We start from the raw sequence: 16,444 nt of genomic DNA on the forward strand, positions 1-16,444 counted from the left end.
AGAGTCTTCTCCAGCACCACAGTTCAAAAGCATCAATTCTTTGGCGCTCAGCCTCCATTATGGTCCAACTCTCTCATCTGTTCATGACTACTGGAAAATCCACAGCCTTGCCTGTATGGACCTTTGTCGGCAAAGTGATGTCTTTGCTTTTTAACACCCTGTCTAGCTTTGTCATAGCTTTCCTGCCAAGGAGTAATCGTCTTCTAATTTCACAGCTGCAGTCACTATCTGCAGTGATTTTAGAGCTCAAGAAGAGGAAATCAGTCACTACTTCCACCTTTTCCCTTTCTATTTGTCAGAAGTCATGGGACCGGATGCCACAATCTTAGTTTTTATAATATTGAGTTTTAAGCTGGCTTTTTCACTCTCCTCTTTCACCCTCATCAAGACACTCTTTAATTTCCATGAGGTACTTACTGGTTTTTAGAAGCTATTCTCATATCAAGATATTAATATGTGTTAAATGCTTTCTGTCAAGGTGCTCTTGTCTTTATGGTGGGGCTGCTGTGCCTCATTTTCTCCTCAGGGGACATTTATTTTATTTTAAAATATTTATGTATGTATTTATTTAGCTGTGCTGGGTCTTAGTTGTGGCATGCAGGATCTAGTTTCATAACCAGGGATCAAACCCAGGCCCCCTGCATGGGGAGTGTGGAGTCTTAACCACTGGACCACCAGGGACATCCCTTCTCAGGTGAAATTAGACCTCACATTTTATAAAAACCTCAGCTGGAATTTTGATTTAGATTGTATTAAACTTACAGATTAGCTTAAGAAGTAAATGGACATTAGTCAATAATATACTGTCTCTGGAATCATTCAGTTTTTTAAGTTTCTCTCAGTAGCAGTTTATAATTTTATGGAGATTTGTAATACTTGAAAGAGTTGATCCTAGATATTTTATAGTTTTATTGTGACCATGAATAGACTCTTTTTGTCCCTATTGCATTTTCTAATGGCCATTGCTGGTTTACAGGAAAGTTATTTCTTTTTTCATAGTGGTCTCATTCCGGGCACCTCTTACTGAACTTTCTTATAAGCCTATTGTTTCAGCGGCACTTTCCTGATGGTCCAGTGGTTAAGACGTCACCTTAAAATTCAGAGGGTGCAGATTCCATCCCTGGTTGGAGAATTAAGATCCCACATACTGCACAGCCAAAAGACCAGAAAATGAAACAGAAGCAATATTGTAATAAATTCAATAAAAACTTTAAAAATGAACCACATTTAAAAAATCTTTAAACAATGTTATTTCTATTAATCCTATTTGATTTTCTGCTGGAAAGACATATCTGCAAATAATGACAGTTTTGCCTTTTCTTTTCCGATAAACATAACTCAATTCTTGTTACACTGGCTATGACCTCCAAGTGGAGGTGGGCATCTGTGTTAGTTTCCAATTGCTACTGTAACAACTTACCACACATTAGGTGGATTACAACAACATAAACTAGTGATCTTACAGTTCTGGAGGTTGAAAGTGCAAAACAGGTGTCACTAGGCTAAAACCCAGGTGTCAGCAGAGCTTCGTGCCTTCTGGAGGCTCTGTGGGAAGAATCCGTCCCCTGCTCAACAGGCTGCCTACATCCTTACCACCCCGTCCTCCATCTTCCCAGCCATCTGTGTAGCATCTTCCAGTCTCTCTCTCCAGCAAACTCTGTCTCACCTACTTCTCCCTTTTACATATGAGGGTACTTATGATTACACTGGGTCCTCCCAGATAATCTAGGAAAATCTCCCCCTTTAAATTAAAGTACTCAATTTAATCACATCTGGAAAATTCCTTGTGCCCTGTAAGATAACATATCCACAGGTTCCAGAGAGTAGGACATGGACATGTTTGATGGGCCATTGTTCCGTTCAGCACAGCATCCTCACATTAATCCAGACATTCATGGGCATAAATGTCAAATTTTAGCATAAAAAAAATAAGCTTGTTTCAGGCTTCTAATAGACCATTTTTATCAGGTTAGGAATTTCTGTCTCTTCCTTGATTGCTAAGGCTTTTTATCAAGAAAGGATGATGAATTCTTTGAAAATTTGAGGGCTGACATTCAGATGAAATTATTCTTCTTAAATCTATTAGATGGGCAAAAAGTTTATTCAGATTTAAGTACCAAGACACATTTTTCATTTTCACCAAGAGCTTTATTAAACAATATATTCACTAACTGAGCATACTTTTTAGCCAAACTAATATTAATGTAATTGGTAATATTAACTAATTTCTTCATTAAAACATCCTTATAATTCTGAGATAAGCTCTGTTTGGTCATGATGCATTATTTTTATGCAATGATGAATTCGCTTTGCTAATATTTCATTCAGTATAGCTTTATTATGTATTCAAAGTAGGAGTGTCTCATGATCTGTGTGTGTGTGTGCACATACTTTATCCTCATAAAATTTTAACTCAAGAGTATACTCTTAAGTGTACTGTCTGAGACCAAACAAACAATACCATCCTCACATATTTAATGTTAAGGAGTAAAAGGTGATTTTTGAACACTGATTCCCCAGGGAAGTCTTACACAGCAGCCTAGCAGCAGTCACAAGCTCTGCTCATTTGATGGGCTTCTGGGGGACATATTTTAACTTCACAACAGTGACATAGCTTTGACAGGCTATCCTCAAGGAATAAAAGCATGTGCATGCCAAGTTAGAGAGAAAGAGTAAGTTGAGAATCAGCTTAAACCGAATGAAAGTAAGCAAAGGACTATAAGTATATAAAATGTCTTCAAGTAAAATATCCATATGTTAGGGAAATAGAATGAGTTAATAAGGATGTCACAAGCAAAAGCTGATAATGGTTTTAATTTGGAGTTTGGGGCCTTTCTCCTTTGTAGAACTGTGTCTCCTACTGAATAAAAGCATACATATATAAAGGCATATTTTAGGAGGAAGTCAAAATAGTTTCACTGACCCCAGGGGCTAAAAGACAGCTTGGTGACTGCCTTCCAGTAAATTAGAGGGGATGAGTAGATCCTAGTTGATGTCTGTTTATAGAGATAAAAGTGAGAGGTGGCTGCACTTCACAGCAGCATCATGTTTGCTTGAAGAAGAAATTTTACTGGCTCTAAGAATACATAGGCTTCTAAGAGGATAGAGGGCAGGAGGAGAAGGGGGCAACAGAGGATGTGATGGTTGGATGGCATCATCGACTCAGTGGATATGAGTTTAAGCTAACTCCAGGAAGCAGTGAAGGACAGGGAGACCTGGTGTGCTGCAGTCCGTGGGGTCACAAAGAGTCAGGCATGGCTGAGCAACTGAACAACAACAGAGAGGATAGAATAGGTCAAGATAAATGTGAGCTTGAAAAATGACAGAGAAATAATGATGTCTGTGCTAGAGGTTGAGAGCCCTGAAAGATGACCTTGTGGCAAGAGGTCAGTGTCACAGTCTGAGGTCACATCAACCATACCCCCACCCCTCCCACCCAGAGTGGACTGAGGAAAGCAGTGTTATTCAGGAATCCTATACATCATCTCAGTTTCCCTTCTCCATCTTCTACTGGATATGAGTCCCCACGTTAGGGCCAGATGTCATATTGGATCATCCTGCAGACAAGACTGAGGTTTGTCTGACAGACTGGGGTTCAGTTCAGTTCAGTCACTTAGTCATGTCCAAGTCTTTGTTACCCTATGGATTGCACCACCCCAGGCTTCCCTGTCCATCACCAACTCAATTCAGAGTGTATTCAAACTCATATCCATTGAGTCAGTGATGCCATCCAGCCATCTCATCCTCTGTCGTCCCCTTCTCCTCCCGCCTTCAATCTTTCCTTGCATCAGGGTCTTTTCAATGTGTCAGTTCTTCGCATCAGGTGGCCAAAGTATTGCAGTTTCAGCTTCAGCATCAGAGCTTCCAATGAATATTCAGGACTGATTTCCCTTAGGATGGACTGGTTGGATATCTTTGCTGTCCAAGGGACTCTCAAGAGGCTTTTCCAACACTACAGTTCAAAAGCATCGATTCATCAGGCATTCAGCTTTCTTTATAGTCCAACTCTCACATCCATACATGACAACTGGAAAAACCATAGGTTTGACTAGATGGACTTTTGTTGGCAAACTAATATCTCCGCTTTTGAATATGCTGTCTAGGTTGGTCATAACTTTTCTTCCAAGGAACAAGTGTCTTTTAATTTCATAGCAGCAGTCACCATCTGCAGTGATTTTGGAGCTCAAAAAAATAAAGTCTGTCACTGTTTCCATTGTTTCTCCATCTATTTGTCATGAAGTCATGGGACCAGATGCCATGATCTTAGTTTTCTGAATGTTGAGCTTTAAGCCAACTTTTCACTCTCCTCTTTCACTTTCATCAAGAAGCTCTTTAGTTCTTCTTTACTTTCTGCCATAAGGGTGGTGTCATCTTCATATCTGAGGTTATTGATATTTCTCCTGGCAGTCTTGATTCCAGCTTGTGCTTCATCCAGTCCAGCATTTCTCATGATGTACTCTGCATATAAGTTAAATAAGCAGGGTGACAGTATACAGCCTTGACATACTCATTTCTGGAACCAGTCTGTTCCATTTTCAGTTCTGACTGTTGCTTCTTGACCTGCATACAGATTTCTCAGGAGGCAGGTCAGGTGCTCTTGTATTCCCATCTTTTTAAGAATTTTCCACAGTTAGTGGTGATCCACACAATCAAAGGCTTTGGCATAGTCAATGAAACAAAAGTAGATGTTTTTTCAGGAACTCTCTTGCTTTTTTGATGATCCAGTGGATGTTGGCAATTTGATCTCTGGTTCCTCTGCCTTTTCTAAATCCAGCTTGAACATCTGGAAGTTCATGGTTCATGTATTGCTGAAGCCTGGCTTGGAGAATTTTGAGCATTACTTTGCTAGTGTTGAGATGAGTGCAATTGTGTGATAGTTTGAGTATTCTTTGGCATTACTCTTAGGGATTAGAATGAAAAATGACCTTTCCCAGTCCTGTGGCCACTGCTGAGTTTTCCCAAATTGCTGGCATATTGGGTGTGGCACTTTCACAGCATCATCTTTCAGGATTTGAAACAGCTCAACTGGAATTCCATCACCTCCACTAGCTTTGTTCGTAGTGATGCTTTCTAAGGCCCACTTGACTTCACATTCCAGGATGTCTGGCTCTAGGTGAGTGATCACATCATCGTGATTATCTATGTCATGAAGATCTTTTTTGTACAGTTCTTCTGTGTATTCTTGCCACCTCGTCTTAATATCTTCTGCTTCTGGTAGGTCCATACTATTTCTGTCCTTTATTGTGCCCATCTTTGCATAAAGTGTTCCCTTGGTATCTCTAATCTTCTTGAAGAGATCTCAGTCTTTACCATTTTATTGTTTTCTTCTATTTCTTTGCATTGATTGCTGAGGAAGGCTTTCTTATCTCTCCTTGCTATTCTTTGGAACTCTGCATTCAAATGGGTATATCTTTCCTTTTCTCCTTTGCCTTTCACTTCTCTTCTTTTCACAGCTATTTGTAAGGCCTCCTCAGGCAACCATTTTGCCTTTTTGCATTTCTTTTTCTTGGGGATGGTCTGATCACTGCCTCCAGTACAATGTCACGAACCTCCGTCTATAGTTCTTCAGGCACTCTATCAGATCTAATCCCTTGAACCTATTTGTCACTTCTGCTATATAATTGTAAGGGATTTGATTTAGGTCATACCTGAACAGTCTAGTGGTTTCCCCTACTTTCTTCAATTTAAGTCTGAATTTGGCAACAAGGAGTTCATGCTCAGAGCCACAGTCAGCTCCCAGTCCTGTTTTTGCTGACTGTATAGAACTTCTCCATCTTGGGCTGAAAAGAATATAATCAATCTGACTTTGGTATTGAGCACCTGTTGATGTCCATTTGTAGTCTTCTCTTGTGTTGTTGGAAAAGGGTGTTTGCTATGACCAGTCCATTCTTTTGGAAAAACTCTATTAGCCTTTGCCCTGCTTCATTTCGTACTCCAAGGCCAAATATGCCTGTTACTCCAGGTGTTTCTTGACTTCCTACTTCTGCATTTCAGTCCACTATAATGAAAAGGACATCTTTTTTGGGTGTTAGTTCTAGAAGGTCTTGTAGGTTTTCATAGAACTGTTCAACTTCAGCTTCTTCAGCATTGCTGGTCAGGGGATAGACTTGGATTACTGTGATATTGAATGGTTTGCCCTGGAAACGTACAGAGATCATTCTGGCATTTTTGAGATTACATCCAAGTACTGCATTTTGGACTTTTTTGTTGACTATGATGGCTACTCCATTTCTTCTAACGGATTCTTGCCCACAGTAGTAGATATAATTATCATCTGAGTTAAATTCACCCATTCCAGTTCATTTAGTTCGCTGATTCCTAAAATGTCAAGGTTCACTCTTGCCATCTGCTGTTCGACCACTTCCAATTTGCCTTGATTCATGGAGCTGACATTCCAGGTTCCTGTGCAGTATTGTTCTTTACAGTGTCGGACTTTGCTTCTATCACCAGTCACATCCACAACTGGGTGTTGCTTTTCCTTTGGCTCCGTCTCTTCATTCTTTCTGGAGTTGTTTCTCCACTGATCTCCAGTAGCATATTGGGCACCTACCGACCTGGGGAGTTCATCTTTCAGTGTCCTATCTTTTTGCCTTTTCATACTGTTCATGGGGTTCTCAAGGCAGGAACACTGAAGTGGTTTGCCATTCCCTTCTCCAGTTTTGTCAGAACTCTCCACCATGACCCATCCATCTTGGGTGGCCCTACATGGCATGGCTCATAGTTTCATTGAGTTAGACAAGGCTGTGGTCCATGTGGCCAGATTGGTTAGTTTTCTGTGATTGTGGTTTTCAGTCTGTCTGCCCTCTGATAGAGAAGGATAAGAGGCATATGGAAGCTTCCTGATGGGAGAGACTGACTGAGGGGGAAACTGGGTCTTGTTGTAATGGGCAGGGCCGTGCTCAGTAAATCTTTAGTCCAATTTTCTGTTGATGGGTGGGGCTGTGTTCCCTCCCTGTTATTTGACCTGGGACCAAACTATGGTGGAGGTAATGAAGATAGTGGTGACCTCCTTCAAAAGGTCCCATGCACGCACTGCTACACTCAGTGCCCCCAACCCTGCAGCAGGCCACCGCCGACCCACGCCTCTGCCAGACACTCCTGGACACTCACGGGCAAGTCTAGGTCAGTCTCTTGTGGGGTCACTGCTCCTGGGTTCTGGTGTGCACAAGGATTTGTTTGTGCCCGCCAAGAGTCTGTTTCCTCAGTCCTGTGTGAGTTCTGGTGGCTCTATGGTGGGGTTAATGGCGACCTCCTCCAAGTTGGAAGCTCAAAAATCAGCATCAAGATTTTACATTCAGGAGAGCCCGAGAGTTGTGGGAAACCAAGATTCACCTCTTGTTTGTGCTTGTGCACACACTCACTTGCTCTGCGTCCCAGCACAGAGAGAACACCTGGATCATCCAAGAAGATTCACTGATTAATTTCAGGACATATGCTGAGTGGAAGGGATCTGGTGGGACTTTCTCAGGGGACAGAAGTGTTGGCATGTGCCTTTTCCCCCTCTCCTTCCACATTGCTCACCAGGTGCTGGCTGATGTCATTTCTGTCATTCTCTGCTACTTAGCTAACACCATGCACACTGTCCTGGGGTCCTCTGAGGACCAGCCTTGCCCAACCTGCCAACAGCCCCCTCAAAGCAGCTCCCATCCCAGGAGTCTTGCCCTGTATATCACCATACCCAGAGCAGTAACAACCAGGCCTCAAAACAGCCAACCTGGGGCCAAGCACCACCCATCAGACACCCATAGCAATCATGACCGAGCCACAGCAGGAGGTGCATTCCGCCCACAGGGTACTCTGCTCTGGTGACCTGGGGGAGCTGTGCCATTGGGCCCACTGGACACCTGCTACATAAAGTCACATTTTCAAGGTCAAGAGATGTAGTTGATGTACCTAATACGTAGAAACAAGCAGAGAGAGTTGAATATAATGGAAAAGAATCTGAAAGAGAATATATATGCATATATATGCACACGCACACATATGGGCTTCCCAGGTGGTGCAGTGGTAAAGAATCTGCCTGCCAATGCAGGAGACACAAGTGACATGGGTTTGATCCCTGAGTTGGGAAGATCCTGTGGAGCTACAAGTGGCAACCCACTCCAGTGTTGTTACCTGGAGAATCTCATGGACAGAGGAGCCTGGAGGGCTACAGTCATGGGGCTACAAAGAGTTGGACATGACTGAGCGCGCACACACACACACACACACACACACACATACACACATATATATAGCTGAATCATTTTTGTACACTTGAAATAACACATTGTAAATTAATTATACTCTAATTAAAAAAATAATTTAACCCCCCTCCCCCTAAAAAAAACCTGATAGGCAAAAATGAAACAAAGGAATATCTTTCAAATGAAAGAAGACAAACCCCAGGAAACGAATTAAATGAAACTGAGATAATCAATGCAGCAGATAGTTTCAAGTAACAGTCAAACATGCTCACTGAAATCAGGAAAAGAATGGAAGAACACAGTGAGAACTTCAGCAAAGAGAGAGAAAATACAAAGAAAAGAGCCATTAAGAATCCCCCTCTGTGGAAAACCTTCTCTTACCCCAGACTGGGGCACAGGTCCTGCGCCGAGCTCCCACTCCATCGCTTCTCTGAAATGTCTGGACGTCTTAAGAAAGCATCCAGGTTCTGGCCCCCTGAGTCTCAGACCTCCCTATGCCCCAGAATCACTTGGGGATCTTGGCCAGAATATAGACCCAAGACCCCATCTCACACACGCCAGCTTAGAATCACTGGGAGCCGGTTCTGGAAATCTATTTTCATTCTGAGCAGTTGCCAGGAGGTTGTTTCTTCCACAGCCAGCCTGCTCCCAGTCCAGCAGCCTCCAGAAGCATCTTTCACCAGATAATAACAGTTGATCCCACTGATATAGAGGCCCAGAAGTATTAAAACGTCATGAAGCCAAACATACTTTTAAAAAGCTTTTCATCGAATCTTGTCTTTTAACTACTTCTCACTTGGGAATTATTATTTCTCATTACAGCTGGCATTTAGTTGAAACCACATCCCTGAGATTCTTTCACCATGTGATTGCTCTCCAATGATTATCTGAGTTTCTACAAGATAAATGTCTTCTGTTTATATCTGATGCCTATATTGCCTGGACATTCCAGTTCAGTGAAAATCAGAATAATGATCATAGTGAACACTGAGGATGCGCTCTGTGGGTTCTGGGAACAGTGCTAAGTGCTTGACACGAGTTGACACATTTCATTCTCTCTCAAGGCATGAAAGAGAATGAGGCAGGCGCTTTTGTTGTTGAGTCGCTAGGTTGTGTCGGACTCTTTTGTGACCCCATGGACTGCAGCCTGCCAGGCTCCTCTGTCCATGGGATTCTCCAGGCAAGAATACTGGAGTGGGTTGCCATTCCCTTCTCCAGGGGATCTTCCTGACCCAGGGATTGAGCCAAGGTCTGCCACCTTGCAGGCAGCTTCTTTACCATCTGAGCCACCAGGGAAACCATACACTGATTTAAACCTTGGAAAATAGCTTGTCACCGACCTCAGGAGGGTGAGGTGGGGGATAGTTCAAGACTTACACATTCATGCTATTTTTACTGTGGGGTCAACTGAAGCCTTTGAAGAAATCAGCCCATTCTAATACAACCTCTGAGCTGGTCTTTAAGAAGATGACTCCAGTTACACGTTTTTAAAGAGACTCTGTGTTTCCTGGAGAGGTGGGTGGCAGGAGGGAGGTGTGCTCCTTCAATGTCATGTGCATGCTAAGTCACTTCAGTCGTGTCTGACTCTTTGTGACCCCATGGACTGTAGCCCACCAGGCTCCTCTGTCCATGGGATTCTCCAGACAAGAATACTGGAGTGGATTACCATGCCTTCCTCCAGGGGATCTTCCCAATTTAGGGATCAAACCCACATCTCTTAGGTCTCCTGCATTGGCAGGTGGATTCTTTACTACTAGGGCCATGTGGGAAGCCCTTCAGTGTTGCATGAGATGCTAAATATCTGTTCCCACCTGTCTTATCCTCTTTCTAAACTCCTTTTTGGCCTGTTTCCTCTTAAATGAAAGGGTTTTAATACTATATCTTATACAGGCAACCATGCGAATGAGCTGAGCTGATGGAATGGAGTTCAGTTCAGTTCAGTTGCTCAGTCGTGTCCGACTCTTTGCGACACCATGAATCGCAGCACGCCAGGCCTCCCTGTCCATCAACAACTCCCGGAGTACACTCAGACTCACATCCATCGAGTCCGTGATGCCATCCAGCCATCTCATCCTCTGTCGTCCCCTTCTCCTCCTGCCCCCAATCCCTCCCAGCATCAGAGTCTTTTCCAATGAGTCAACTCTTCGCATGAGGTGGCCAAAGTACTGGAGTTTCAGCTTTAGCATCATTCCTTCCAAAGAAATCCCAAGGTTGATCTCCTTCAGAATGGACTGGTTGGATCTCCTTGCAGTCCAAGGGACTCTCAAGAGTCTTCTCCAACACCACAGTTCAAAAGCATCAATTCTTCGGTGTTCAGCCTTCTTCACAGTCCAACTCTCACATCCATACATGACCACTGGAAAAACCATAGCCTTGACTAGATGGACCTTAGTCGGCAAAGTAATGTCTCTGCTTTTGAATATCCTATCTAGGTTGGTCATAACTTTCCTTCCAAGGAGTAAGCATCTTTTAATTTCATGGCTGCAGTCACCATCTGTGGTGATTTTGGAGCCCCAAAAAATAAAGTCAGACACTGTTTCCACTGTTTCCCCATCTGTTTCCCATGAAGTGATGGGGCCAGATGCCATGATCTTAGTTTTCTGAATGTTGAGCTTTAAGCCAACTTTTTCACTCTCCTCTTTCACTTTCATCAAGAGGCTTTTTAGCTCCTCTTCACTTTCTGCCATAAGGGTGGTGTCATCTGCATATCTGAAGTGATTGATATTTCTCCCGGCAATCTTGATTCCAGCTTGTGCTTCTTCCAGTCCAGCGTTTCTCATGATGTACTTGCATAGAAGTTAAATAAGCAGGGTTACAATATACAGCCTTGATGTACTCCTTTTCCTATTTGGAACTAGTCTGTTGTTCCATGTACAGTTCTCACTGTTGCTTCCTGACCTGCATACAAATTTCTCAAGAGGCAGGTTAGGTGGTCTGGTATTCCCATCTCTTTCAGAATTTTCCACAGTTTATTGTGATCCACACAGTCGAAGGCTTTGGCATAGGCAATAAAGCAGAAGTAGATGTTTCTCTGGAACTCTCTTGCTTTTTCCATGATCCAGCGGATGTTGGCGATTTGCTCTCTGGTTCCTCTGCCTTTTCTAAAACCAGCTTGAACATCAGGGAGTAGACTCTGATGGAATGGAAAGCACTCAGTAATGCACAAACCACCAGAGAAATGTAAGGTATCTTTTCTGTCTCACTTCTAGTTGCTCAGAGCTGGTGCTTTTTAAAAAACAATATGTTCACTGAAAGATTATTTATGAAGTGTTAATATTTTATATGGTGGTTTTAATATTTGTATAACTTAAAATTCTGAGATGCCCTTGAATAATACAGATATCTACAATACTCTCATGTACACAAACTACTAGATTTCCTGGTACTTAACGTAGTAAGACTGCTCACTTCCACCCATAAAACATTAATCTTTCAAAACCACACCTTTAGGAGTTCACAAATTCTTATTTCTCCCGAGTTTTTAAAAATTATATTTAAACCTTCTTTAAAAAGGAAGCTGAAATCCTCAAGCCAAAAGCCTTAATCTGCCCTTCACAATGTTTATCAAATCATGATGTACATTTTATTTATTTTCTTTCAAGTTGTATATAAGATTTTGTTTTTATAATTTTAATTTTTTTTACCTTTTAAATACTTAAAAATTGTGTCAATTACACCTCAATAAAGCTGAAAAAATTGAAATCAAATACAAAAAAAGCCTTAATCTGAATGAATTCTGAGAAATAGATCAATGAAGAGGATCTTTTATTCATCCCACAGAAAAAATACATTTAGTAATTTTCACCTGAAGAAAATATATCTTATATTTAAAGAACTCAAAGATTAGTTGTCAGGAGTTGCTTTTGGACAATGATCAATAAGAGCTTATCAACAGTAGGATACTGTTACCAAGGCCATCCCCTCTTGCATGCATTACTCTCTGTACTTCCAGCTCCTTTAGTGGTCACTGGTTGCATGGTTGGGGAATCCCACAGAGGAATGAATCGTGTATGAAGCATGGTGCCTCCCCAACAGTGGAATGCTCTCTGAGCTAGGATACTGACTTAGAAAACCACCAAGTACTCACTCTCTAAGAATCTCCATTGTTAACTAGCAAGCATGGGAACCCAGCCTGCAAATCGCAGTTGTTCACATATGTTCTCCAAGGGCTCCATGGACAGCAGTGCCCTGCAGCAGAAGGCTCTCCACGACGCCCATCTGTAAACATGCAGTATACGAGTCTGTTTGGACATTAACTTGGGCATATCAATCCTTCTGGAGAGTCCACTGGGAGTCCTGCAGAAACTATCCCAGCATTAGAGTTGTTCCCACCTGAATCCCAAGAGTCATTAACACTGGATCCAAGATAATGAACCAGTGTCTAGAACTTAAAGTCTGTATCTTCAGTCATAATGGGCAAGGTTTCTCAGCAGCAGCATTATTCACCTTTTAGGTTGGGTGGCTTTTTGTTGTGGGGGACTATCCTGGGCGTTCCTGCCTGGCCTCTACCCACTGGGTGCCAGGAGCACTGCCCTACAGCTGTGACATCCAGAATGTTTCTGGATATTTCTGGATATTGAAATTTCCTAGGAGCCAGAATTTCCATGGACTGAGAGCCAGTGAGAGAGGGTGCAGGTGAGAACTGGGCTGAGCTGGATGGGGTCATAGGCAACATCTGGCTAGACTTGAGCCACGAGGACTCCTCTGTGGATAAAGAAAGATGCTGTAAAACAGTGAAACAGGAGTGAAAACAGCCTTCACTTCATCTGGCCATTCTCAAGTTGTCACTGCTCTGTGAAAGGTGATGGGCGAGGATGCTGAAATGGGTGGGACCCGTTAAAGCATAATCTTCATGGAGCTAGAGTTTCTGCCAGGGCTGCAAGCAACAGCCAGAGCTTCAGGCCAGAAAATGACTCCAGAAAGGTTGTGTACATCTGTGCTTAAGTGCTGATGGCCCCAACCTCTTATTTGTATGTACCACCAATGGTTATGTCATCATAGAATAGGGAACAGGGTCAGGAACCAGAAAGAACAGGAGTGAGTACAAGCAGAGTGTCACAGAGACTCAGCTTGGTGGTTGCTGGTGTCTGATAGGGGCGTGGAGTGACTCTGAGCAGAAGCTGAATCCAGAAGAAACCTGGGCCTAGTGTAGTCATGTGTTAGAGACGCACATCCACACGCAGAGAACTGGACCGCGGCATTGAGATGAGCCTCGGCTTACATGGCACCACATTTGTGCAGAAAACCTCAATCAATAAAGATAAGCTAAGGGGCCAAGTGTTGGCTGCTCTAGTCCCCACAAAGGCCAACCTTGAATAACTCAGATGTAACCCTGTTTCCCTGCTCCAGCTGTTGGCCTCGGGGTGGGAGCCTGTCATCTCTCAGTAGAGTCTTAACAGAATAAAGCCTGGTGATTCTGCAAGTCAGAAATGCGTGGGGGCCACCTGGAGACCTCTCCTCAGAGCTTTCCAGCTCATCACATCTCTGCCTTCTTCCTCCTCATTCTCCTGAAGATAAAAGGCAGATAATGAAACACCTTATATCTAGGATGCCTGTATCTTTAAGGTACTAGGAGTAATGACCCACAGTCTAAGGGTAGTACCCTCAATCTAGTGAAATACTAATTCAGGCTTTGTTTTCTGCATGGAGACTCATTTTTTTTTAAAAATTTCATTGACATATAGTTCATTTACAATGTATTCACTTCTGCTGTACAGAAAAGTATATATGTACATTCAATTATACATCTATACATTCTTTTTTTTAATATTCTTTTCCATTATAGTTTATCACAAGATGATGAATATATTTCCCTGTTCTATACAATAGGACCTTGTTGCTTCTCCATTCTATATATATATACATATATGTTAGTTTGCATCTGTTAATCCCCAATTCCAGTCCTTCCCTCCCCCAACCCCTTTCCCCCTTGGCAACCACAAGTCTGTTCTCTCTCCCCGTGATTCTGTGTCTATTTCATAGATAGGTGTGTGCATTGAGACTTGTTTTAATGTAATAGCAGTAAGTCTCATAATGTGTTATTTTCCTCTGAAAATAGAAATGATCAGTAAAGCATCTATCATTCTGTCATTAGGGGCCTGAAATGGGCTCCAATCATTTATCGAGGTCCCGTGGAAGGGCGTTTTCTAGACTGGGGAATCAGATCTGTGCTTGCCTTGCATAAGCCATCAAAGGATGGACTGAATGCCTGGCTCTTCTCTGCCACCTACCTGGGCATCTCGGCAGGTCCTTTCATCTCTCTCTGCCACTGTCCTCAGCCCTACATCTAGAGGGGTGATTTCTCTAAACCTGTGTGCTAGCAGCCTGGCATGCTTCTAATCCTTTCTAGAAGAAACCCCACCTACTTTTAGCCCTCTTTTTAGTACCTACTGCTATCTGACGACAGGGGCATTTTGGACCATTTTCAATGACAGCAGTTTGCACTGTTTTAAAGCTCCCCTCCCTTCCCCTGTCCTGTTGCATCCTTGCCCTGCCATCCACCCCTCCCCTCCCAGGCCTGCTGGCAGCCCCAGGAAGTCTTTGTTCTGTGTAGGGGCAGCCTGTCCAGGACGGCTGCCTCCTGAAACTCTTCCTGGAAGGCTCTGGGCTCCTCAAGACCCTGGCACCTGCCCCACCTGCCTAGACCCGTTTCCCACAGTCATCTCTGACCTTGAGCCTCAGCATCTCTCTCAATGGAGTTCTGGAAGGAAGTTAACGATTGTAGTACATTTTGCAATCACGTGTTCCAATAGCAGTCAGTGGAACTATTTCCCTGACATGCGGGCCTAATATTCTGTGTTGAATCCACAGTCTTGCTTGGTGAGCCAGCTCGTTTAAAGCCTCCTCAGCTCCATCCTCAGAAAGTCTTCCACACACTTCCTGGGTCATTATGTCCCAGTCCAATCCTATCAGGGACGTTGTTTCTTGTGTAGCCGCCCAGTCCCACTCAGGGATGTTAGAAGCCAGGCTCATGAGAGGTGGCTGCCAAGTGTATTAATGGACCTAAAGGGAAAGAATTAAGAACAGTTCTTTCCCTCCACATAATATAGGGTGATTCGCTTTCCCGAACCGTGTGTTGATCCGAAAGGTAATGGGCCTGGACTGTGAAAGGTGTCCCTTGGGTGCCTCTCTGCTCTCCACCCAGGTAGTAGTTACACACAGGAAATGAAGGCAAAGCAGAAAAGCCCAGAAACATAGAAACCTGGAAAAGCTGAGAAATCCTTCGGTCATTCATTTTAACCCCCTCTATCATGGGGGCAACAGAGGATGAGATGGTTAGATAACATCACCAACTCAATGGACATGAGTTTCAACAAACTCCAGGTGATAGTGAAGAACAGGGGAGCCTGGTGTGCTGCAGTCCACGAGGTCGCAAAGAGTTGGACACAACTTAGCGACTGAACAACAACAAATTGTGCCTCATCCACTAATCATTCACAAAAGGGTGGGATTGGGAGACTGGTATACTCTGAAAATCTAAACAGCCAATTTGAGATTTCACTTGGTGTCATTTTCTCTCTCCATATGGTGAGAGAATCCAATTTTCATTATGAGTCACATAGTCCAAAAGTGCCATGCGGAAACACAGAGAGGACAAGCAGAAGGGCCTGGACTCTTCCCTGGGCCTCCCTGCCTCCCTCCTGAGAAGTGTAGCCTTTCCAGGGCTCTAGGACCAGACTTCCTGCATCTCCACACTCACTCTGCCTATGGATGTGGCAGGCCGGCTCTGACTAAGACTTCTACCCCCACACTCTGTGATCTGGTGTGTCACCGGCTATTCTTGACGGTGATCACTACAGCAGTTGTCACAAGGGTCCGAACATAGGCCGCAGGGCCAGATATTCAGTGGGACCCCTGCCAGATCAGCCTGAAGACAGTGAAGTCCTTGTGGTGTCACAGGGGAGACTCGGGCCAGTTCAGGGTGACAGGAGCCTGAACACCTTTGCTCCATGTGAACAAACAAACTTTGTTTCGCAGCCTGGATTCTTTCCTATATGGCCTCCATGCCCTCTTCAAAGGTGACTTCAGGATAACAGCCCGAGATGAGTGGGTGTTCGCAGACATCGACCTGCTGCACAAAGTTGTTGTCCCAGCTCTCAGGATGTCCCTGAAGTTGCATCAGGTAAGCATTCCTTTTTTTTTCTTTTTAAGTATAATCCTGAAACATTAGGGGAAAAAATGACCTTTCAAAAACATGGTCCCCTTGCTCAGCATAATTCTGACAAGTAGGCTTCTGACTTAGTAACTAAGTGTGTGCG

The 16,444-nt window shown here is 43.5% G+C and overlaps 1 protein-coding gene across 1 annotated transcript in view; it reads left to right on the forward strand.

Moving 5' to 3' along the window:
- Nucleotides 1–16,444, forward strand: part of PCNX2 (pecanex 2) — a 306,992-nt gene that overhangs the window by 270,440 nt on the left and 20,108 nt on the right. The window contains exon 29 of the mRNA XM_068982673.1: nucleotides 16,164–16,308. Within this exon, the coding sequence (XP_068838774.1) occupies nucleotides 16,164–16,308 (145 nt within the window). The remainder of the gene's footprint in view (nucleotides 1–16,163; nucleotides 16,309–16,444) is intronic.

The sequence above is a fragment of the Capricornis sumatraensis genome, chromosome 10 (genome assembly GCF_032405125.1).
Source record: "Capricornis sumatraensis isolate serow.1 chromosome 10, serow.2, whole genome shotgun sequence".
NCBI classification, from domain to species: domain Eukaryota; kingdom Metazoa; phylum Chordata; class Mammalia; order Artiodactyla; family Bovidae; genus Capricornis; species Capricornis sumatraensis.